Genomic DNA, 26,447 nt, shown 5'->3' on the forward strand with positions numbered 1-26,447 from the left:
TGATAAAAACTATAAATCATAGATCCTAGAAGTTCAGTAAATCCCAAACAGGGGCGCGCGCGCACGCACACACACACACACACACACACACACACACACACACACGATGCATTACAATAAAAATACTGAAAACTAATGATAAAGAGGTAAAAAAATCTTTAAAACAGAGGTGAAATTCTCATGCATTGCTGGAAGGAGTGTGACATAATGATTTTAAGAAATAGTTTGGCCATTTCTTATAAAGTCAAACATGCCATACAACTCAGCTATTTTATTTTTAGGTTTTAAAAGGGAAATGAAAATGTTTGCCCAAAGATTTGTATACAAATGTTCATGGCACTTTTATTCATTATAGCCAAAAACTAGAAACAGTGAGCTTTCTAGCTACAGAGGAAAGAAACTGTAGTATAGCCATACAATACAAATCTACTCAGTGATAAAAAAAAATAACTTAATGATACACTAAACACAAAATCATAATGTTGAGCAAAAGAAGTCAGGCACAAATGAACATGTACATTTTGAGTTTATTTATATGAAATTCCAGGAAATGAAAACTAAACTTTAATGAGATAAAGGACCTCGGTGGTTTTCTAGGGTCTGAAATGAGTAAGCAGACAGCCAAGGGACACAATAAATATTTTGGGGTAATGAAAATGTTTTATATATTGATTGTGTTTACAGGAGTGTATACATTTGTCAAAACTAACTGAACGTTACATTTAAAACAGATTCATTTGATTATATGTAAATTACACATCAATAAAATGTTTAAGTTACAATTTTTTTAAGTTTGTGTAATTTGTAGAAAAATCAAGTGTATTTGTTCTATCAACATGTTTCAGCTAATACCTAAATAGCCAACTAAATTCATTAGTTTGGTTAGCATATCAGATTTGGGGTATAGTATGCTGAAGAAATGTTTAAGATAAATGTATTTTTTCTATAATATCTAAAACTAAAGCAAATAATTTTAATGAAATAACAACTCCCTATTATGGAAAGCTAAATAAAATAGTGAGTTAGTAAAGAAATGCCTGAAAATATTACTCCAAGGTGCTTTTGACTCATATTTTATGCCAGTTGATGGGCATTACCTTAATAATGTATACATAAGATAGTCATTTTGTGCTTCTCTCTTGCTGACAGTCTTTAGAGTTATTTGCTTCCTTAAACAATAGAAAAAATATTATGTCTCTATTATAATCTAAGAAGCCATCAGCGTATAATTTCTTAGGTGAAATACAGGTCATTCATGTATTCAATGTACTTATAATCTAGATTTTACCATCTTGTCAAGGAGTGGAAATACCTGTTTATGACCCAAACTAATGTTTTGGTTCATTCTTATGGCAATATGGATTTAAAACCACAGTATTTATTAAATATGAAATAAGAATGTTTTCCCTGGCTCTTAAGTAATTATGTGGTTTAGGTAAAATAACTAGCATTGATTATGTGCCCTCTGATTAAATCAAGTGAATTTAATTTGTACTATTTCCTGAGCATATGATAGGTGCTATGGAGACATAACAGCATGCATAAATATTTCCAACACTACAATTAGGAAGAGTAAAATATATTTTTCACATGAATCTCCTTGGATCACAGGAATCAGTTTCAGGCAAGTATTGCTAACTCCCTTCTTAATCAACTATTCATGTATTAAAGTTAGCCTCGTGTATTTTTTTCTGTGGAAGATACAGCCTAAACAGTTTGTCTGCCTTACTGAGACATATTGTCTTTCACACATCCCAATTCAGCCTCCCTACAGATGGCCCCAACTTTCATCCTTTTAAGTAGATAAAAACAAAGGGCCACTGCTTTCTTTGGAACCCTCTCTTAGTAGGAACACCTGTGGTAAGCAAGGACCATGTTAACCAAGAGACAAAGAAAGCCAATTACCAAGAAAAGTCACTTTAAAACACCTTGAACTTGGCCAAAATCTACTTTTAAAATGGCTTACATGGTTTATAGAGATAGTGTTTTATAAAAAAGTGTTGGGGGGAAAAATGTGTTGCTTGAATATAGTTGAATCAAACACTTCAAAATGTTTGTTTATTTTTCCCACCTGCTTGGTATATTGTAGTTCCAGTGCCTTAAACATATATAACCTTCTCTCTAATGTTCTGACGACACATCCAAAGATCAAGGTAGAGACCATTTGTCATGATTTGATTTTCTGTGCAGTATAGCACTTTTTAGATTATTAGAAACAGAATACAATATAATGATAAAGAGAAGAAGACTTAAAAGCTTCACGTTAACTTATAAAGATTTAGCCCAGGAAGCACTGAAAAGGTTATTCCACCTAAGCATGAAGACATAGAAAGGGTGTCATAGCAGTTTACTTCTTCCCATAGACAAAAAAAAACAAACAAAAAAACGAAGATGTAGTCTATCTTTCTCTACAAACAAAATATTTATTCTAAATGCATTTTATCTCTAATCAGCACTCCAGCTTACAGGTTGATATTGTAAACAACCTGAGTTTTAACTTTCATTAAGAATCCATCAGGAATTTAGAGACTTTTCCTCTCCAGATTTACCATCAAAATTATAAAATTTAAAGCTGCATTGGCTTGACCATGTTTTTCCTCCAAGGGCCAATGGTAAATCCTCATAACTGGATTGAGATAAATAAAAATTAACATACTTGAGATTCTGACAAGATGTAATATGCCCAAAATTCAGTCTTCCCCCATAACTTTGTTTTTTATTCAATCCAGCACTAATGTATGCAAGCATTTTTGGGAATGTATCTGCAATTATCCAAAGACTATACTCGGGAACTGCCAGGTACCACATGCAGATGCTGCGAGTAAAAGAGTTCATTCGCTTTCACCAAATTCCTAATCCTCTGAGACAACGGCTTGAAGAATATTTCCAACATGCATGGACTTACACCAACGGCATTGACATGAATATGGTATGTATTTCTGTTTCCAAAACAAAAGAACCATAGGCATTTTAGCTACAGCCAAAATGGAAAAGCTAGTCTCACCAGCTTTGAACCCCTTGCTTTTGTTTTTCTCTCTCAGATGTTTATTTTCTCCCCTGGAGATAATCTCTCATTCTCAATTCATGGCATTGCATGGTGCTATATTCTAGTTATACTGTGTGGCAAAGGCATTATAACATGATGCAAACTGATATAACTATGTGCAGTAGAGTGTCCACTTCTGTTTAGAGAGAATGTTGCTAAGCTGGGACTTGGTCTTTCACCACATGGCCTACCTACCAGTACCCCCAAAAATAGTTGGACCCATTTGCATTAAAATTTTATAAAAGTACTAGTAAACAGTAATAATAAGTATGATGGCCCCAAACAGAAATCCAAGGTTAACACTCTTCAAAAAAATAGGTCATTTTGAGAATTTGTGGAAGAAGTTAGGAAGCTTAAGTATGTCATAAACACTTTATGATAGGAAGTTTCATATTTATGGCATGGAAATTTTTTCTATATTAAAAAAATTAATTATGTGCCCTTTTACTATATCTGGTTTAATGTATATTTCCTTTTAAAGGGGAAGTACAGATTTCTTCATTACTTTTAAGCTAATTCAACATTAGCAATCACTTTTCATAACCATTTATTCCTCTGACAATGCCCCCAAATCAACATAACTGTGGTCCATCAAGCTCTTTTTAATATTAGGAAAATTGGGTACATTTCTTTGACCTAGCTGTTTGGCTTATAGAAACTGATTGCCCAAAATTAACTATATAACAGGTCCAAATTTTATAGCATACCATAGACCTATTTTTTAAAAGATTAAAAATACGGTGCATTTCATATAGCTACTCCTCCACTGGACAAGGACCTGTTTTTAAAAATATTCAGAAAATAAAACCCCTTGCATATAATGACATCAACAGTATAATACAATTTTTGCATAAGTGAACCTATGCAATTTAGATTGACATCTTTTAATTGACTAGTAAATATTCTAACAAAAAAAAGCAAAGATTCAAAATTAGAAGTCCAGATATAGAAATTATAGCAAATATTGCCCAATTTGAAAGACATATTTACATACAGATGAACTTATCATAGTATGTGAGATTTATTTGACTGAGAAGTGAGGACATGCCATAATAAAAAAATTTAATTTGAAGAGCCAATCAGTTAGCACATTTTACACAAAATCATAACCAAACTTCATGAGTCATTTCCAAGTATCCCAATGTTCTTTGTGAAAATTTATTTGATAAATTGATCTTACCAGGTTAACACTTTAGTCTCACAATTAAACACCTACAAATTGATCACTTTTATATATTATTATTTAACAAAGATATCATCATTCAGAAACTATTGGGGTTTCTCTAATGCTGGGTTGGCTGAAGCAGTGCCAAGAATTTTTTATCAACACATGTGCCACTCAATTTTGTTGTTTTATACGCCAGATTATTTCAATAACAGTAATAAAACACCTATTTATTGTACCTCCCCTCTCCATATAACTCTAGTTTTGTGGCCATATTTTGTGATAAAGTCTATTTTGTGACATCTATTTACCTTTCATTGTTTGACTCTATTACCTATAAATACGGTTTATATACCACTTGCTTATTTACAATGTACTTATGAAAGATTTATCTCTTTCCTGTCTGCTTCACACCTTAATACATGGAATCACAACACCCACCGGTAAGAACAGGAGGTATTTATATCCAATTTAATTCTCGTGTAAACTGTGGAGAACACCCTTGCTATCTGTCAGGTTTAGAGCTTGTTAATTGGTTTCCAGTGTTAGTTCTGATCTTTTTTGCATGATGTAGCAGAGGATATACAAAGCAAGCAATCGGGAAAGATAACCTGGAAGAGGCCAAGTGCAGAATAGAAATCCCTAATTTTAACAATGACTTGACCTCCAATGATATTTATATACACTTTCCCCTCCCCCACAAAAAGTCACTTACCTGCCCCTTCCTCCACTCCGGTAAAGGTTATGGGTATACGGTTTGCATTAGATAATTGTCATAAAGAAAATGTCATTCTTTTTCATCATCCTCTATTTTCATAATGTAGGTATTTTTCTTCCCTCTCATCTGCATGCCTGTATTACATGATCCTGAAGTGTGTGAGCTCTAAACCATGTGCTATTGAGTCTTGCATGTGGTTTTGAGAGCTTGACTTTGCATGAACTTCTTGTTGTATACAGTGTCTACATTTCTCATCTTGTGACCGAAAAGTGAGTAAAAAAACAGAGTGCAAGATAACTGAAAACTCAGCAAATGGAAGATACTTGCTAATTAAGCAGGCTATGCAAAACCAAGTTGATTAGAGAAAAACAATTGTACTCTTAGACTATTGAGAGGTAGAAAAAAATCTAAGTAGATTTTTTTTACCTCCAAAAACACTGTTAAAATCTCTGTGTCTTGTCAGTTAATTGTTTACTAAAGTGTAATATAATAATTTAAAGTTATATAAATGTATGTATTGTGATACATAAAAGTACATCAAACTGTTGTATCTTTCACCAGCATTCCATCTTATTTCATTTAAGTATAACCTTAAATATAATTTCTCATGAAACATTTCAGGTCATTTTTGCTCTTCAGCCAAATGCGGTACAAGATGTCTGTCCGGTCATACTGTATAAATTGACCTAAAGTTATTTTTTCATAACCCAAAACATTTGATTCCTTAATAGATCACAAAACGTAGGAAAGAATTAACCTAAAATGTGCAGCCACATTCCTTATTTCCTGCATCTTTTGTTTATTTTGTGAAACAGCAATTGCCAGAATGTTCCAGGACCAAAAGCATTCAGGAGCACTACGGGCTTCCTTTCAGTTGAACCAAATGGTTCAGAGAGCAAAAGGAAGAGGGTCAGGATAGTGAAACTGGTGAAAGGAAGGTGTTCTTTTGCATCTGATGTCAGACATAGGAATAGTAAAAATTATCTTCAAAATGTCTTTAGATCAATTCTGGAAAACTCTTTCCCTTTTACTCCCAGAAATTTGACTAATTAAGAAGGAGATACTTTCTCAGAATAGGATGAAAGGCATCTCAAGGAATTTCCCCAGATCAATGCTGTCTTCTAACTCAATATGAAACTTTCTGACATTATCCAACATAGATTTTAGTTACAACATTACCAAGAGCTGAAAATCACTTTCCATGTCAGAGTAGAATCAAGTTTCCTTGTATCACACACAAGAACTGGAATGCCTAAAGAAAGGACCCAAAAACCATGGTCTATACATCATTCTGGATGGAGACAAATAATCAATTGTGGCAGAAATTACTCCATAACTTAAAATTACATTGACATGAAAGAAAAACTTTGTGAGCACTTAATGACAAATTTTATTTTACCTAAAAATGCCCCATCAATATGCCACTAATCTTGGACAAGTCACTTAATCTCTCTGAAATTTCATTAAACTTGTCATTTTCAAATATTTTTAAAGCACCAGAACTCAAATATGCTAAGTATGCAAAAACCGTTATTATGGGACATTTTTCAGCTTGAGGATGGAGATTCTAACCGATCTGCTGCCCCTCTCTCACCCCCTGTGGTGGACCTTATTCTCCCTTACGGAACATCTGCTTCGTATTAATCAAACACCACTGGACTAAATGGACTAAACGAGTGGTAGAATAGTTGATGGCAGAGAACCAAAGGGGATCATTTCAGGTAAAGACAAGGACAGGAATAAATGCACATATGTGGGAGAGTACAAGGTAGAATTAAGGGAATAAAACAACTTTATTTTATGAAAAATAATAATATAATTGGGTTTTGCTCTTTGTTTTTGTTTGCCCTTGATGTTAATGGAGACAATTTTGAGCAACAGATGTACAAGGAGTTGGAATAAGAATCGGGGCAGAGGGATAAATTCTTCAGCAAGGCAGATAGGCAAGTCTTCTGAAAGGCAGGCAGGAGGAAAAGAGAAAGGGTGAAGGCCTTGGCTTTGAGAAGTAAAGGAGAAAATTCCATGTCCCTTACACTACATGGCCCAGTGTTCTTGGTCTGGCAAAGATCAAACTAATTCCTCAGAAAGGAGGTGGTATAAGATAGGGGCAGAGTTGTAAAAAGAAGGATATTTAGGGATTTTGGTCAACCTAGTACACTAAAAAATGGGTAGAACCACAGGGAGAATCTAAGTGAGAAAGGATATACTTATCATGGGCCCAACAAACAAAGCCAATCAAAATGGAAAAGAATATATTGAAGAATTACACATTGCTTCATATAAATTCTCATTTCTTGAGACTGATGTAATTTCTTAGGATCATGTTAATGAAATTTGATTTTATTCCCTTCTATTTCTCTTTCCAGCTCCCCTGTTATCTGTCAGATTAGCCTCTGCTAACTACTAACTTTAACTAATTACTGCTTACTACCACTACTACTTACTACCTACTATATACTAACTACTAGCTACTAACACCTTATATTTGCATCCACATTCTAACCCTACTATTTCAAAAACTTCTCAGTGTTTATTTAAATGACTTCATCTGTGCCAGACTTTCCCATTCACTCATGGACTGTTTCAATAGACCACAGTGAAATATAATGACAGGTTTTTTCAGTTATGTTCAATTCAACAACTCAAGTAAAAACAATCCTTGTGACATTAAACCCCATCAAAAATATAAATCAAGATTTATAAAATAACATGGCTTATTTTCATCACATTGCTTTTAATTCCATGTTACCTTTTTCTAATGATTCTTTATATATTTAAGTTGATAAATAGAGTCAATGAAAAAGCTTTGACTGACTAGTCATAGAGCTATAAATAAAATGACAAAAAATATGGTGCCCTCATATTTGACTACTCCACCACTGACTGGGCAAGGAGCCCTTTTGCAAGAATTCTTCAGAAAATAAAACCACTCACTTCTAAAGACATCAACAGCATAATACAAATTTGTCATAGGTAAGCCTGTACAATTTAATTGATATTTTTTGTTTAACCAGTAATATTCTAACAAAAAAAGCATAGGTTCAAAATTAGCAGTCAAGTTGAACAAAGCATTGAAAATATTGCCCAAGTTGAAAGACACATGCCTATTCCCTGCACTGAGGTCCAAATGGTCCAACAAGTAAACCCACACATTTAGAAAGGGGGCATGGAGACTGGCAAAAACCTGCATTTAAGTGATAAAGACCCTCAGGACTGGTGACATGTTTTAGTTTTTTGAAAAAAATACACATCTAGTTATCATTTAGGAGTTGAATTAAAATAATATTTGTCTACATGCCTTTAAAAGATGTTTTCATCTTCATGTTGATGAGTCTATAGGAATTGTCTAGCTCTGCAGAAATTGGGTAGGTAGTAAAATTTTGCACCAGCAAGATATCTGCTATTAACATACACACTTGCCTACTGTAGCCAGCCCCTGAACAGCAGGTGCTTAAAAAGGTCAAGGCTCATGCACTTTCTATTTTTCACAGAGGCTGTTTGCCCTAAAGTCTCAAAAATACCACAGAGAACAATGCTTGCCATCTGGAGCCTCCTGACATGAACAATATCAAGCATAAGACAGGCATCTGGTATTTTCAGCTCACATATGATATGTGCTCAGCCAAATGATGATGGTCACTTCATCCTGGTCTCTAACCATTACCAAGAAGGACTTAATTACAGCTGGCACCATGCTGCTTCTTTAGAGGTTCCTGAGCTAAGAGACATAATGACAGCATGGCTGGGGCTTTCAACAGGGAAAACAGTCATTGCAGGAACACCAAGCTGAGGCAATGAACACACTTCTGTGCTTCAGTTTCTCCCTCTTACAGTAGTAGGAAGGTGGAAATGATGCCTCAAATTGTTTTATAACTCTCTAAAATAATGGTACTCTCTGATCAGGACTCTAGAGTGCAATTCCTTTTGCTGAAGAGTGTGACATGTTTCCAAACACTGTCTTTGTAGTGATAGGAACACAGGATGAAATCACACTCAATTCAGCTTAAAAACACTTAATATTCAACACCAGTTTAGCCAATAATAAAAATGTAGAGAGAGACATCAGAGTTCAGTTTTAAATGATTCCTTGGAAATATTACTTTGTCTACTTTAGTTCTATATTAGAAGAATTCAATATTTATCAAAGCTTATGGAATCAAACCATCTGCAATTTCTCCAAAAATAAAAGTTTAATTTTTTTTTCATGAAAGAATTGTCTGAGACATTCCCAGTGGCCTTGGAATTCCCAATATGTCAGATTGTAAAATCATTTTCTAAGGGTGAAAAGAAGCACAGTGGTTCATCTAACCCTGTTGACCATGTAGCCTTAGGCAGAAGTACTCAAGAAAATTACAGATATTTATTTGTTTTTCTTTGTTTAGACATTGCATTGCTATCCATGGGGATGAGTGTGGATGGAAAAAATATATAGTCATTACCACTTTCATGTCAGATATTCCTGAAGGACTTCTTTTCATTTGTATCTTTGGCTCCTATTGGTCAGGTGGCTCTTTTAGTTCACTAGATCCTCCTAAATAATTTTAAATGGTAATAGCTGATTTTTAAACATGTTTTTATTTATTTTAGAGAGGGGGAGGATGGGAGAAGGACAGAGAGATAGAAATCCTGCACACCCTTACTGGGGATCAATCCTGAAACCCCAGGCATATGCCCCGACCAGGAATTGAACTGGTGACCACTTGGTGCTTAGATCAATGTTCAACCACTAAGCCACACTGGCTGATTTTAAAGCAAATAGCTTTACTATTAAAACTAATACTTGTAAATATCATTGCTTTTCTACAATAAATATTATTTTTTCATATATTTTTGAAGCTTTGTTTATATTGATAAGTAAATTATTTAAAATGTTGCATCTATTTTATAATGATATTGACCTATCATTATATGCTCTTTAAATGTTAGAAAACATCTGTAAACCCATATGGTACTGGTGATTTTACATCAAACTAGTGGCCCAGTGCATGAATTCGGGCATGGGTGGGGTCCCAAGGTGGGGGGGGGGGGAGGACGAGATTGGCCCTCTGGGTGGACGGGCGGGTGGTAGGACACCCTTGCTGGCCTGGGATCTGGAACCGTCCCGCTGACATTCACGCTGGTTGTCGGGAGCCACCCGACAGCTGCTTTTATATTGTTTCTTCCTTGTGGAGCGTCTAGGGAGGGGAAGTGGATTGGTGCCCGAGGCTGACTTTTAGGAGGCCGACAGCACTCTCAGGATCATGCCAGTGGTGCTGGTCCTTTGGTGCCTGGCTCATTCTTCAGAGATTGGACCTGCAGGACTACTGAGAGAGTGAGTGGCTGCCACTGGGCTGGTGGACCACCCGGATGGCTTGGTCAGCTGAGCAGCGCTCCTACTGTGGGAGCGCACTGACCACCAGGGGGCATCTCCTGCGTTGAGCATCTGTCCCCTGGTGGTCAGCGACCAGTGGTTACTGTTGTTCCAGTCTTTCTGGTTGTTGGATCGTTCAGGCGCTTAGGCTTTTATATATATAGACTAGAGGCCCGATGCACAAAATTCTTGCAAGGGGCTTGGCCCCTGCCGCCGCTGCCTCTGCCTCGGCTCCCACTGCCACGGCTTCACTGGAAGGTCATCCAGAAGGATGTCTGCTCTAATTAGCATCTTACGCTTTTATTATTATAGATAGCATGTTTCCTCCAACTTTGTTCTTTCTCAAGATTGCTGTGGTTATTCGGGGTCTTTGGTGGTTCCATATACATTTTTTTGGAATATTTATTTAGTTTTGTGAAATATGCCATTGGTATTTTGACAGGAATTGCATTGCATCTATAGATTGCTTTGGATGTTTTCACAATGTTAAGTCTTCCTACCCATGGGCACAGTGTACACTTCCATTTGTTTGTATCTTCTTCAATTTCTTTCTTCCGAGTTTTACAATTTTTTGAGTATAGGTCTTTTACTTCCTTGGTTAAATTTATTACTAGGTGTGTTTTTTTTTGTCTGTGTGTGTTTTTATTCAGTTGTAAATGGGATTGTATTCTTAGTTTCCCTTCACCCTGGTGGTTTTAATTTAGACCTTTAATTACCATTCCAACTCTAGTATGGTAATTATATATCCTATTTCTTCCTTAATAAATAGTGACAACTTATATTTTGCCAAGACTTCATCCATTTCATCTAGGCTTTCAAAGTTCTTATGAAATTGCATATAGAATTCTCTTGAAACTCAATTTTTTCTGTACTGCTTTCTCATTCCTAAACTTGTACATTTTTGTTCTCTCTTCTTTCTTTTAACAGGCCTTTGAAATATTTCTATGTTTTATTATTTTTTTTTCAAGGAATTTTCTTTTGGGTTAATTTATTTCCTTCTTTTCATTTTTAGCATTTGCCTTCATTAATCTCCTTTTTTATTTCTTTGGACTGTCCTATTATTCTTAACATCTATATAAAGATCTTTTATTATTTTGGATTTTCTCTGTAATAATGAAGACATTAAAACTATACATTTTCTTCTCTGGGTCCATGGGTTTTGACATAAAATGTTCTCCTTTCATTGCTTTTAAATTATTTCTTATTTAATCCAAAGGCTATCATAGAATGCTATTCTTAGGTTTCATATACTTCTAACTTTCTGGTCACTTTAAAATAATGGATTCTTATTTTTGGATTATAATCAGAGTTAATGGGCTATATAACATTTCTATTCTTATAAATGTTTAGGCACCCACACTTAATGCAAAAGCAAGCTGTGGTTGCATTTTTAAAAGTGACTGACCTTTATAAAGGTTTCCAAAGTATTTAGCTTTATTTACATGGCAGGGGTTGGAGGGATCTGCTATCTTTCTTTACCCATATTTTATTCCTTTGTGCATTATAAAATTGAATTATATAATTCCACTAACCAGTACAGCTGTCATAAATAGATTTCAAAACATACACAGCTGCTTTAAAACTCAATTGGTAGAAGTAGAAATGTGAGGGGATACAGCAGTGTCTGGAACGCTCAGAGTGCTGGGTAACGAGAAACAATACATTTTACAGAAGGCAGATCTGATAGATGGAGGAAGAAAACTATTTTGAGAACTTCTGCTGTTTTGCAAAATGTTATATAATTGCTGATACAGCCGTAACATTCTCTAGAACACAATTGCATTATTGTCTAGGCCTAATCTTTTGGGGGAACAAATACTCTAACTGGTACAAAATGAAAATGGCATGTATGCTACATTTCTATTCTTTGTTACTTATTAATAAAGCCAATAAATAAAATGAATGGGAAATATTTTGCATCTCATTCTACTGGGAGCAACTTTAGAAATCCAGTCTGAGAGGCAGCTAAGGCACAATAGTGGAAGAAATCCTGGACTAAGTTAGGAGACTTAGTTCTTTCAGAAATAAAAATCTTCCATGCATTTATATTCAGCTTCCACATATGCAAAATAGGCGACTTGCCATTCTCTATTCTTTACATAAAGTTGACAAATGAATCAAAGGATGTTATATATGAGCAATGTTTCTGAGACATAAAAGTAGACTCAAGTTTAAAATGGTGTACCAAGTACAAGGTGGTATTTAAATCTTTTTTTTCATTACTTTGCAAATAGCACCTCCCTGTTTCCTGTTCCTTACTTTGCGAGCAAGCTTAGGTCATCCACAATCCATCTATTTTAGAAGAAGCATCTGCAAAGCACTCAATAGACCCCACTATAGATATATCTGTTCACGCTTTCCCTCGCTTGCTCTCTCAAGCAATTAGAGGGCTGAGGGGAAAGTCCTGAAATTGTCTCTCAGGATGCAGATCTCTCCTGTTACCTTTAGAAATCCTAGTGGGTTTCAAGGGTTCTCCTGAGACCACTTTTCAGATATTGTGATGCACCTTCTTAAGTCAGGCTTTCCCTGAATTAGCAGAAGGACTCCAGAGTCTGGGTAACCAGAACGAGTATGTCAAAGCAGTAAGTCCTCTCTGCCTACACACCATCACTCACGTTCCCACTCATCCTTGGCCCTCACTTAATTTGGGTCAGGTTAAAGCTTACAAGTCCCTTTAAAAACAAAGAAACATCTCACAGTGATGCCGTTAAATGGGGGCAGGAGCTGTGGGAGAGGGAAGGGGAAGATGCAGGAGGGAGGACTCTTTCATTGTTTAGAAACCTTTACTTGTACCGAAACTGGTTCAGGATTCATGTGATTCTCCATGTTTACATATGGCAAGTTTTTCTTCTCCTTATCTGTTTTTTCCCCTAACTCATGTAACCATATAATAAACGTTGCAAACTTACATGCAGAAAACGAATTTCCTCAAGGCTAAATATCCTTAGTCATGGATTCCACAATAGTCTGCTTTACCAACAATCTGGCCAGATATGAAGGCCTCATACAAAACAATGCTTCTTTCTTTTCATCAGCCCCATGAAGATAAAATAAAAAAGTAGATGGCAAAAAATTTGAGCCTTAGGCTAGGGTTCTATATATTTATATTTTTTAAAACTACTAAAAGAATCCACCTAGCATGATCAGTGCTTAGACATGAAATAAATATTAAACATGTAATCACCAAGGAAATATGAAAGACATGTGTTTTCTATTCCTTAATAGTAAATCATCACCATAGAACTAATATGACCTGGGATGACCTCAAAATTATAGATTCCATTAAGGGAGGGCATTATCTTCTAGAAACAATAGAAAGCATGGTTTAGTATTTTATAAGTACTTATGATTATTAAATGCTGAATGCCCACTTGGCAGAGAATAATTCCACAAGAATTAGAAAATACCATAAAACATTAAGGCTGCAGACTTCTATATTTTATATTAAGAGACTGAAGAGTTAACATTTTACTTCCATAATCTATTTGACAATCATGCTTGAAGTTTAATGCTTCATAGGGAGTATTAATTTGTGTTTTGATTAATCCTTATTTGTCAACATTTATGTGTATTTAATGACCCAGAGAATTTTTCCAGAAAATTTTCTAATGTTAGTTATCACGATTATCAAAGTTGTTTATATGATTAATTTGCTGTTTAGAAAAACCATTTGCCATACTCAGACTGTCTTTCTCAATGTGCCTTTTCAGCCTGCCTTTAGGATGTTCCCCTGTACAGCTGCACTATGTAAAACAAATCAAAAGCCATTCATTACAACATAGATTATAGATTATCTTTCCAGCACTATGTAGATAAGGGATATCTATTAGGTATCTATCAGAATATATATTTTATTCTTTTGAAAGCAATACAATGTTTAAAACACTATGAAAGGAGTCTAGAGAGAGTCTTGGTAAAAACTCAATTGTTGGCTCTCTTCCAACAGGTCTTAGAAAGTATAAGCCCCATAGGGAGACTTTGCAAACCTGATGAAGAAACAGCATATATTGACTCCCATGTTTTAAATTTGAGGCAGGAATAATAAAATTTATTGTCAATATACAGGGTTCATGAACAGAGGTTTCCTGGTATTCACATAGAAAATAATATAATAATTAATAAATAATAATACAAGAACAAAAACTCTGTTTTGCATACTCATAATTGTAAACCTACTTTTGCCTCACCCTGGATATATTTAAATTTAAGAATTTACTTATTAAAAAGTTAATAAGACTAATGTCATTTTGATGAGCACACATATATCAAATTAGAAGATGAAGGCTTACATTAACTTCAGCATTCACTCACTACTAAATTTTATATTCATGCTAAATTTTAGAGAAAATTTGAATTCACATACTACATAATTACAAATATTAACAATATTGTATGCTTGTCCCATTAGATGCATGTCAGCATATGTACATTTGAGGGAAGATTAACATAAGTTAAATACTTCTGAATTAATGTTTGATCAAGTTTGCTATTGCTTGCTATGGAATAGCTAATTACTTCCATTTTGGTTTTCTGTGTAATTTCTGCAAAGAGTTTTACTTTGATATAACAATGTTATCTTGCTTTATAATTGTTGAGTAATTCTTGTTGGAATGTTCTTAAAGTTTGGGTCCCAATCTATGGAGTTGATTTAACAATCACAGAAAGCATTTCATACTCACTTAAAAGAAAAAAAATGTCTCATTCATCTTACATAATTTGAGCATTCCAAAGAGTTTTATCTACATAAATTTAAGTAAAGAGAAATTAATCTTGTATTTATAAAATATTCAAGTGACTTACAGCATAATAAAGATGTGGGATTTTTACCAACCTTGAAAAAAATTTCTGAAACTTCAGGGAGTTTTAAAAATCTGCCCACATAACAGTCAATATGAGGAAATGTAACTGTTACCTCAAGGGTTCATTTAAATAACCATTAGGATTATAAGCATGCATTACAAATATCTGAATTTGGCATGAAAAGATGAGTGTAGGAACTTCTGGTTAAACCTATTAATTTTTTTTTGTAATCTGGGCATTTAGAGAAAGGCTTGAGAGTAGGTATATTTTCAGAGCACGTTTTGTTTATTACTGTCTCCCATGCCTAGCATAGTGCCTGGTATATAGTAGATCATAAATATTTGCTAAAAGAATGAGGACTACATTTCTAAGTGTAGGCCATGAAAATGATTCTGGGTAACGCCCCAGGGTCTTTGAACTCAGACTCAGTCAATAAAACAATGGCTCTAGATGCACAACAAAAGGTGCTTTGTACCCTCAGAGTTTCAGAACATGACAGACAAGAAGGTTGTGTACACAGCAGTGGCAATGATTGTAACAGTCACTAAACCAGCCTGTGTCCTGGTTTGTACTTGTCATAGCTGTTTTTTGCAGCCATATCTGCTTGGCATCGTAAAATTCCAATATTTGAGTGCTATTTGAGGAAGTTCCAAGTCAGGTAATTTAGCAGAGGAACTAAACCTCACCCCCCAAAAAAAAAGTGCCATGAGTAGGAAGGAAAAAAGGCCACACAGTTGGGACCAAAGGAACGGGTACCTTAGATAAATATCTACTTAAAACTTCCCTATTCTACCAACTCTTTTTCAGTGTTCTTCTACCTCTATTTCACTACAGCTCCATCTCCTCTAACTCTCATTTTTAAAGAATCTTTACTTAGCCCTGACCTGTGTGGCTCAGTTGGTTGGGCATCATCCTGTGCACCAAAAGATTGCCACTTTGATTTGGTCAGAGCACATGCCTGAGTTGTATGCAGCAGGCAGCCAATTGATGTTTCGCTCACATCTATGTTTCTCTCTCTCTCTCCCTCTCCCTTCCTCTCTCTCTAAAAATCAATAAAATAAAATGACTAAAAACTGCCTATAGTTAGGCATAACCCAGATTCCAAAGCTGCTGGCTTATTTAGGACATCCAATGTTCTGGGCTAGGAAGATCTTTAGTTACAGAAAACTAACTTCTATTGAGTTTTATTTGAGTGATCTATGTAACTGACTTAAAAATCAGTTAAGGGCTAATATCACAGGAAAATAACTTAATCTAGACAAGTCGTTATGCCAAGATCTGTGAATCTTCTTCCCGTGCAAATAAAGGCTTCTCCAGGAATACTATGGTACCTCCAACTTGAGGTCATTCTTTCCAACCGGTATCACTTCTAATAAAATGACTGTTAGGAGATGGCAACATTTTAAAAGGATACTTGAGAAGAGAATGATGTTGAAAAACTTTCCCAAGTTCCCTTTAAGTATTTGTGAATGATTATCAGAATATTGGAATTCCAAGATCACACTTGTAAATTGAGTTTAGTAACTGCCTGCTTCCAAACAGAAAGTAAGACAACTTGCAGTGAAAACCTAAGTGCAAGTAAGCCAAAATATTTAACACAAGTCAGAAACAGGGAACAAAAGTTAGAGAAATGAGGGGATAAAGAATTCTTAAGCTCTGTTGAGGAAATGGAGCACAAAATTTAGTAGGGAATTTCTTATTCACCGAGACCAAAGAAAACAATAAAATGGGGTCATATCTCTCAATTTTGAGCTAAAGACAACATACAAGTTCTTCAGCAACAATAAATATTTATGACCAAACAAAGGAAGAAAAGAAGGGAGGAAGGAATAAGTAAAGGGTCAGAAGTGAAATGTTTATGGAACATTTACAATACATAAAATTTACACACATTATTGCATTTAATTGTGAGCATAACCCTGTCAAGTAGATATTATTACTTTTACAGTAGAAAAAACCAAAGTCACAAATGCCTATCTGATTCTATAGCTCATAAAACACACTCAGAGAAATGAATCTCCCCTACCTCCATCTCATCTGCACCTTCCAACTCAAAGCATCTGTGTATACACGTGCATAATTTTTCCTTCTATATCCAAGCTATATTCAGAAAGTATGACTGAGAAATTTCAGGAAAATGCCAGAAATAGCAACTACAAGTTCAGCATTCTCATTTCAACTACTATAATGGTAGCAATATCTCCCCTATTTACATGAAATATAACATGCCTTTTTGTACTTTATTACAGCCAAATATTAAGAGAAAAATAGGCATATCTAATTTGTTACTTGGTGTGCTGCTCTTTACATTTTATCTGTATGGGGATAGCTAAGAGTTATGCTGAGGTCACAACTTCAGGGAGGAAAAGTACATCATATGCAGAGGCCGGTGAACAGTTTTTTGTTTTGTTTTTTTCCTACTTTAACACTCCCAAATAAAGTGGCCCTGTTTCAGAAAACAGTGCCCAAACCTAGCTTGATTCCAGTCTAGCATCACTCTCCAAGGAATCCAATGTACTAGTAATAGTTTCAATAGGTAGAGGGGATCAGAAACCTGGAAGGTTGAGAGGAGTTGGACTGTTGGATCCCAATAAACGGTGGGGAAAAGAGCATCCAGCCCTAAAGGCAGGAATGGGCAAAGACTAGGCAAGTTACATATTGAAATCCAAGTAGGAAACCTGTCAGGAGTCTAGGCACGTAGATGAAGTCTGAAAGCTACAGTTAAGGGAAGAGGTTTCAGAGGAGGACGGCTCCGTTCTTTTGGGTCTGAGCCAGATAACACAGAAATTTCAGCACAAAAGTCTGAGTTCCTACAGCTGAACAGAGCTGAGTGAGCAGTGTCTGACGATTGGCACGCAGGACAATGTTCAATATTGTAAAGGCTCTTATTCTCTGGCAAAGAAACACAGATGGATGAAGTGACTTGCACAAGCATCAACCTGTGGCAAATTCATGACCAGAACTCATATTCCCTGGGTTTTCTTCTAAAAAAACCCTTGACCCATTTCTGTGGGTGACTCTACAGTGAAGGAGACAAGATTGGAGATAGTGGTTGTGTTTCAGATCTCTCATTGATTCTCTCTTTGATCCTTTTGCACCATAATCATAGTCAGTCTGACCAATTGCATTCCACAGGGCTCTACGGAACCAGGGTCCCTGTGGGTGCTTTAATATTTAAAGTAATAATAATTGCAAGTTAACTCAAATACAATCTAATTTGAAGTTCCTTTATGGGTCACATACATTTGAATTATCTATACAAATAATTCATGATTACTTTTAACTATATTGAACAGCAATAGGTTAACCCAAAAAGGTAGGAAATCCTAAAATTGCATTATTGGGCACTGTATGATGCCTTCTCCCTCTTACCCCCAAAACATATATAAATGGATTTATTTTTACTGAAAGCCAACATGATAATTAAAATCTACATATGACACCCTAAATAGCTAAATACATGCAGAGAAGCAAACGTTAAGTGCCTTTTCCCACTGAATGCTGAGAATTCTATAAAATAGCATAAAATTTTATTCAGTTTAAATTAAGTAGCACTTGTCACAAGCTATTATTTAATGTTTTCTACAAGTTTTAAATTAGTCACTGAATAGGCTGTCAAAATAGTAGCACTGTTAGAAACTTTATGTATGCATTGTAAATTCTGGCACAATTTCCAATTCTAAAAACTAAACTAGACATTTAAAGTATGATTCCTGTTCTCATTCTCTATTTTCAGTGCTTACCACAATATTTAGTACTAATAATGTGCATATGAAACAAAAATAATCCTAGTACTGTTAACTAATAGCACTCTGGTATATGACCTTTGCAATGACAATGGCTATTTCAGGATTGTATTTTTATAAATTATAACTAAGACACAGATGCCAGAGATAGCAATCCAAATTGACTTGAGATTTCTTCACAAAGTTGTCTTTCTAATTGTACTGCCTTTCATTAATTATGTCTTATTGATTGTCACATTGTATTATATCTGTGCACGGCATGATGTTAAAGAACATAAGGCAGGGAATGAGAAGCAGTGTGAAACGTTGTAGGCATTACATTTTAACGAGATAACATTTGTGTTGAGTCTGAATGCCTGCAGTTAATTTAGAGAACAAGTATTTTAGTTAAAATTTTAACATGTTTAGCAAACCAAGTATTCATTAAGGTAGGCGAGGTAGAAGGATTGTGAGAACTCCTGTGTAACAATTATCACGCCTGCGGTTCTGTGAGCAAGAAATACATTTTATTTCAGGTGGAGGTGCCCTGTGTGCTGCGGTATGAAACTCTTTGCTTTTTCTCTTCAGGTCCTCAAGGGTTTCCCAGAATGTTTACAAGCTGACATTTGTCTACATCTCAACCAGACTTTGCTACAAAACTGCAAAGCCTTTCGGGGGGCAAGTAAAGGTTGCCTTAGAGCTTTGGCAATGAAGTTTAAGACCACCCATGCACCTCCGGGAGACACTCTGGTTCACTGTGGGGATGTCCTCACTGCACTTTATTTCTTATCCAGAGGCTCCATTGAAATCCTCAAAGATGACATTGTAGTAGCTATTCTGGGTGAGTGTTTTAGAACTGGGTGGGGACAAAGTCAGTTACAACCTGGTGCGATGCAGAGTTTTTAAAATCACATAAAAAAAAATTGACTGATTTTATTTATTCATGGGTACAACTTAAGACTGATGGGTAATTTTAAAGCTTCATTTCAATTCAATTCAAATCAAATTAACCTCTCTTGACTCTCACTTTTCCTCTGATGTGTAAACGGTTCCATGGCACTCTTCTGTCCTTGGTAGCTGTATAGGCATTTGATGGCCGTTATATGAAAGTAGTCAGTATTCTCCTTTTCATCTTAGAGGATTTTGGATTCATGCTTGGTCCTTTTACCCCTTAAATAAAATGTACATATTGTAAGCATAGTAGCTAGAGCTAGAATGTGCCAATGCCCTGTTGGACTGGGTTTAGGTTTTGATGTATTTCACCTATTTGCCATGCACTTTAACCTGGTGTGTGCCATCAAACGGAATTACATGAGTCGTTACCTAGGAGATAAGAGCTATGAACTTTCAGTGAGGATATTATAATTAGCAATAAACTGGTTTGAGTGCAAAAGAGAGTCATCTGTCCAGATGGTCTCTTAAAAATATATTAAGTCAGGGTGAACATAGCTAAGGTATATATGTTGACTGGCTTACTTTTTGCTCGTTCACAGTCGTATAAGCTAATTGAAATACAAAGCCCAGGCTGAATTTAGTTCTGGGATTTTCTTTGATAATACCTATACTTAAGTACCAAAACTGTAAAGAATATGAAGATATTCTCCTTTTCTGTCTCCAAATCCACCTGAAGTCTTCACAAGTTGTGATTATTAATTCTATTTTTTAAAAGCTAAGCATTATTTAAAGTTAATGTATTTGCTCTAATATCAATTTTTATTACAAAGATATGGGATCTGATTTCTTCCCACTCAATTCACATTTAAGGTAAGAACACTACAGCATATTTTTAATATTTAGAACTTTATTGTTTCAAAGTCTTTGATGGTTTCCATGGTCGGGTATGTATGAACTTGTCTAACAAAAATGAAGTTAACAGCCCAGCTTCCATGGCTCAGTGGTTGAGCATCAACCTATAAAACAGGAGGTCACAGTTCAATTCTCAATCAGGGCACATGCCAGGGTTGTGCGCTTAATCCCCAGTATGGGGTGTGCAGAAGGCAGCTGATCAATGATTCTCTCTCATCATTGATGTTTCTATCTCTCCCTCTCCCTTCCTCTCTGAATACAATACAATTATATTTAAGAAAAATAAAGTTAACAGATCCAGGGAGGTTTTTTCTAAATATGAAAAGAAACCAGGATATTTGCAAGCAAGTACTATTTTACACTTCCACTAATGATCTTTAAAAGTCATGTAATCAATAATCTACATGTAATCAATAATCTATCAAGAGTTATTTAGTACATATTCTACAGGCACAATTTTTTTAAGTGTCTTGACATTCAGACAGAAAAATCTGAGTGGCCATGACATTCAGGGAAAATATTGGAGGGAATTTAAACACAAGTGGTGTGTAAAGATTTTGACTGGAGTCAGAATGCATGGGATTTATTCATAGTTACTCTCTCCCTCCTGTTACCCATCTAAGTAGGTCATCTTGACCTAATCAGTTGAACTCTTTAATCCTCTTTACATATTCATAAAATTTGGATAAGAATTAGCAATTTCTTTATGGGGTTATTTGGGGTATTAAGTTAAATAATGCACCTAAGCATTGACACAGTGCCTGGCACCTACTTAGTCTTTAATGAGCATTTGTTGCTGCTGTCATTATCATCCTCACTGTTCAGCCAGGCAGAGGGGATGGGGAAGGCACATCAGAAGCCAGACACTAAATTAACCCCAGGTTTGGAAAGACTACAAGGACACACTTTTAGAATAAAGGCCATGTGATAAGAAAGTATGAATGTGTATGTTGAGAAAATATAACTAGATTATTAAACAATGGGATAAATTCATTAAAGGCAAATCCAAAAGTGGTTACTAAAGGAAACAGGGTATGTTCAAATTGTACCCCTAGTCCTCTAAGTGGAAAAGTGTTCCACCATAACCCCTTGCTTAGCATCTCCTGCAGAGACCACCCTGAGATAGAAAGTTCATGAGTCTGACTCACATAGCCTTTCTCATATTTCTGCATTGACAAAATTAGACCACACCTATATGACAAGGCCCTTTTCTTAGCAATGTGGGGGATAGCAGAGTAAGGCCATATTTGCTGCTTTCTAGTTGTTTAGCCAAAGAATCAAAACAAGAAAGTAGTTGAGTTTATACTAGGACCAGTGCACTAAAAGACAAATTCTATTCAGCAAACAAACTAAGTAGTTACTATGAGGTGACTACTCAAGAGTCTGTTGACCATGGGTTTTATATTTGAAACTAGAGGCCCAGTGCATGAAATTCGTGCACTGGGGGGGGGGAGGTGTCCCTCAGCCCAGCCTGCACCCTCTCCAATATGGGACCCCTCGGGGGATGTCCGACTGCCGGTTTAGACCGGATCAGGCCTAAACCGGCAGTCGGACATCCCTATCACAATCCAGGACTGCTGGGTCCCAACCACTTGCCGGCCTGCCTGCCTGTTTGCCCCTAACTGCTTCTGCCTGCCAGCCTGATCACTCCCTAACCACTCCCCTGCCAGCCTGATCTATGCCTAACTGCTCCCCTGCTGGCCCGATTGCCCCTAACTGCCCTCCCCTGCTGGCCTGGTCCCCCCCAACTGCCCTCCTCTGCAGGCCTTGTCCCCCCCAACTGCCCTCCCCTGCAGGCCTGGTTGCCCCCAACTGCCCTCCCATGCAGGCCTGATCGCCCCTCCAACTGCCCTCCCCTGCTGGCCTGGTCGCCCCTAACTGTCTTTCCCTACAGGCCTGGTCCCCCCCAACTGTCCTCCTCTGCAGGCCTTGTCCCCCCCAACTCTCCTCCCCTGTAGGCCTGGTTGCACTCAACTGTCCTCCCCTGTTGGCCCAGTCACCCCTAACTGCCCTTGCCAACCTTGTTGCCCCCAACTTCTCTCCCCTACTGGCCTGATCTCCCCTAATTGCCCTCCCCTGAAGGCCTGATTGCCCCCAACTGCCTTCCCTTGCAGGCCTTGTCCCTCCCAACTTCCCTCCCCTGCTGGCCATCTTGTGGTGACCATCTTTGACCACATGGGGACAGCCATCTTGTGTATTGGAGTGATGGTCAATTTGCATATTACCTCTTTATTATATAGGCTTTTTAGTTCAGAGATTAGTCAGTGGTTCCCTTCTACTTGTAAAAAAAAAATAACACAAAAAAAATAACAACATTCAATTCATATTTCTTTAATTCATTTTCTTTTTTTCTTTTTTAAAGGGAAAAATGATATATTTGGAGAAATGGTTCATCTTTATGCCAAACCTGGAAAGTCTAACGCAGATGTAAGAGCTCTAACATACTGTGATTTGCATAAGATCCAGAGAGAAGATTTGTTAGAGGTTCTGGATATGTATCCTGAGTTTTCTGATCACTTTCTCACAAACCTAGAGTTGACTTTCAACCTAAGACATGAGAGTGCAAAGGTATATGTGAACTGTTTGCTTATTTCTTATACTTTTGACATTTTATTTTATTCTTGGATTGCTCAAATACCTCTGAAAGGTCAAGCAAAATATTGTAACAAAACTACCAATTCTGAATATTTGGAAGAAAAAGCCTACTTAATATTGAATTTCTAAATTATAGGGAATGAATTTAGTCTAATTACTTTCAAATATATTAAATAACTCTAAGTAGGTCAATTAAATCTTACCTCTTAGGACCTCTTAGGTGGCATACTTGATATAAAATAACCTTGGCTTATATTGGACAACTATTTGTAAGAAATGGGTGATTCTAGAGTATTGAAAATTCCCTAACCAAATTTATCTTATACAGAGGTTAAATATTCTCTCAGCTATTTTTTACACCAGACATTGGTTAGTAATGTCTTTTTAATAATAAAAAAGTAAACTTATTCCACTTTATATCCATATTTAACACAATTTCCAAATGACATAGGTAAAAATTAATCAGGCTTATACCTGCATCAAAATTAGTACTTCAGAATGGATAGCATATAGTCTAATAAAATATTTTAAGTGATTTTACATAAAATCTTTTTAAATGAGTTTTGAGAGTGTAGCCCTTGTATCTCTCACTCTCCTCCACTGTGAACATACATCCTTATGATCTACCACTGTTTTAAGAATATAGAACTTCTGTAGCAGCCCACATTTATTGTTAGATTATTCCTCCATCCTCCCCCCTCCAAAAAAATCCTGTAATCCCAACTCCAATTCCAAATATTTTTTTAGTCAGAAATAAAATTTTGGGCTTTTGAAACTTGCCAATGTATCTTAATGCTAACTATATACTCTCTGGAAATAAAGATCCTCAAGTAAATAGTTAGGTAAAAGACGGCAGATTTAATTCTTCCTGGAGCTACGGTCATTCCCATGTACTGTGAGAGACTTAAATTTGTTTTATTTACAGTTGACATTCAATATTATTTTATTATTAGTTTCAGGTGTACAGCATAATGTTTAGACAATTATACAATTTACAAAGTGTCCTCCTGATAATTCTAGTACCCACCTGGCACCATGCATAGTTATCACAATATTACTATTTCTTATATTGTACATTACATCCCTTTTCCTTTTTCACTATTTTGTACTTCTAACTTCCTTCACCTTTTTCACTGGAATACCCAAACCTCCTCTCATCTAGCAACCCTCAGTTTGTTCTCTATATCTGAGTCTGTTTCTGTTGTTTGTTTATTTAGTTCTTTAGATTCTACATATAAGTGAAATTACATGGTATTTGTCTTTCTCTGACTGGCTTATTTTACTTAGCATAATACCCTCTAAGTTCATCCATATTGTCCCAAATAGTAAGATTCTTTTTTATGGCCAAGTAACATTCCATTGTATATATGTACCACCACTTCTTTTTTTAAAATATGTTTTTATTGATTTTAGATAGAGAGAGGGAGAGATAGAAACATCAATGAGAAACATCAACATTGATCTGCTGCCTCCTGCATGCCCCTTGCTGGGGATTGAACCTGAAGCCTGGGCATGTGCCCTGACTGGGAATTGAGCCAGTGTCCTACTAGTGCATGGGTAGATGCTCAACCATTGAGCCACACTATCCAGACACACCACTTCTTTATCCATTTGTCCATTTATGGGCACTTGGGTTGCTTCCATATCTTGACTACTGTGAATAACACTGCAATGAAAGTAGGGGTGCATATGTTTTCCAATTAGTGTTTTGGATTTCTTCGAACATACAACCCAGAAGCATAATTGCTGGGTCATAAGGCACTTTTATCTTTTAGGCTTTTGAGGAACCTCCATACTCTTTCTATAGTTGCTACACCAAGTTGCAATCCTACCAATAGTGCACGAGGGTTCAATTATCTTCAATCCTTGTCAACATTTGTTGTTTATTGATTTATTGATGATAGCTATTCTGAAAAATATGAGGTGATATCTGATAGTTTTAATTTGCATTTTTCTGACAATTAGTGACATTGAGCATATATATATTAGTTATCAGTATGTCCCCTTTGGAGAATTGTCTTTTCAGGTCCTTTGCCCATTTTATAATTGGATTGTTTGTTTTCCTGGTATTGATTTCTATGAGTTCTTTATAAATTTTGGCTATTAACCCCTTGTAGAATGTATCATTGGAGAATATGTTCTCCTATTCAGTGGGTTGTTTTTTTGTGTGTGTTTTTTAATTTTCTTGATGAATTTCTTTTCTGTGCAAAAACTTTTTAGCTTGATTTTTAAGGTCACTAGGGTACTAGATTTCACATATAAGTGAAATCATATAGTACTTGCCTTTCTCTGACTGGCTTATTTTACTTAGCTGTTCAGGTCCATCCATGCTATCAAAAAGGGTAAGATTTTCTTCTTTTATGGCTGAGTAGTATTCCATTGTGTAACTATACCACCTTCTAATCATTACCATGCAGTTTAAACATCACAGCTAATTATAATTAGTTCACTCTCTTTTTTTTCTGAAATAATACACATTCTGCAAGGATTTTAAAAATTGTTATTGTTTTATTTTAACTTTACCAAGTTACATAAAATACATTCCACATGAAAGAACATAGTCTCTAAATGTTGTCAACATCATCCCCAAACATTTCTGATAAATAGCTTCTAAAACTATAATTTCGCATACTATGGAAAATGGGAAATGATTAGAATTATTCTATCAGTCTACTTTATAATTTAGAGATAATCATTAAGCAAAGCATCATGGCTGTTTGCCTACAGTCTAATAATTAAGTCTCACGGTGGTTGAAATCATTTGAAATAGTAAAGAGTTTACTGATAATACATTATTTAAATTGAATAATCTTCCATTTTATCTTCATGTCCTATTAACAAAGGCTGATCTCTTACTACGATCACAGTCCATGAATGACTCAGAAGGAGACAACTGTAAACTGCGAAGAAGGAAATTATCATTTGATAGTGAAGGAGAGACAGGTAATTCATTCTATTTATAAAGTTGAACTGTAGAGCATGTGGTTATTAGCTCTTTTTACGTAATTGCTCATTATACTTCTGATGAAAAGGGGACACTTTATTCAGGTTTTAGGAAGGCAAATCCTTTGCTCTTATTCAGTAGCTAATGATATGGTTCCTGATTGACAGCTGTCAGCAATGTCATTCAACAAAGCCATCTGATAACTACAAGGACATCACAAATAGAGAAATAGCATAGATTTCTTTAAAGGAGGCCAATTAATAACAGCTGAATAATTATGCCTCAGAATTCTGAGCAG

At 35.8% G+C, this 26,447-nt stretch overlaps 1 protein-coding gene across 2 annotated transcripts in view; it reads left to right on the forward strand.

Moving 5' to 3' along the window:
- KCNH7 (potassium voltage-gated channel subfamily H member 7) overlaps positions 1-26,447 on the forward strand; it is a 400,753-nt gene that overhangs the window by 346,292 nt on the left and 28,014 nt on the right. Inside the window, exons 9-12 of one of the 2 annotated variants that reach the window (XM_023743782.1) lie at positions 2,730-2,929; positions 19,393-19,645; positions 22,973-23,178; positions 26,049-26,148. In XM_023743782.1, the coding sequence (XP_023599550.1) occupies positions 2,730-2,929; positions 19,393-19,645; positions 22,973-23,178; positions 26,049-26,148 (759 nt within the window). Of the gene's footprint in view, positions 1-2,729; positions 3,015-19,392; positions 19,646-22,972; positions 23,179-26,048; positions 26,149-26,447 lie in introns of those variants that run through there. The other variant, XM_014445957.1, reaches the window with a different exon arrangement.

Source organism: Myotis lucifugus, unplaced genomic scaffold (genome assembly GCF_000147115.1).
Source record: "Myotis lucifugus unplaced genomic scaffold, Myoluc2.0 scaffold_5, whole genome shotgun sequence".
NCBI classification, from domain to species: domain Eukaryota; kingdom Metazoa; phylum Chordata; class Mammalia; order Chiroptera; family Vespertilionidae; genus Myotis; species Myotis lucifugus.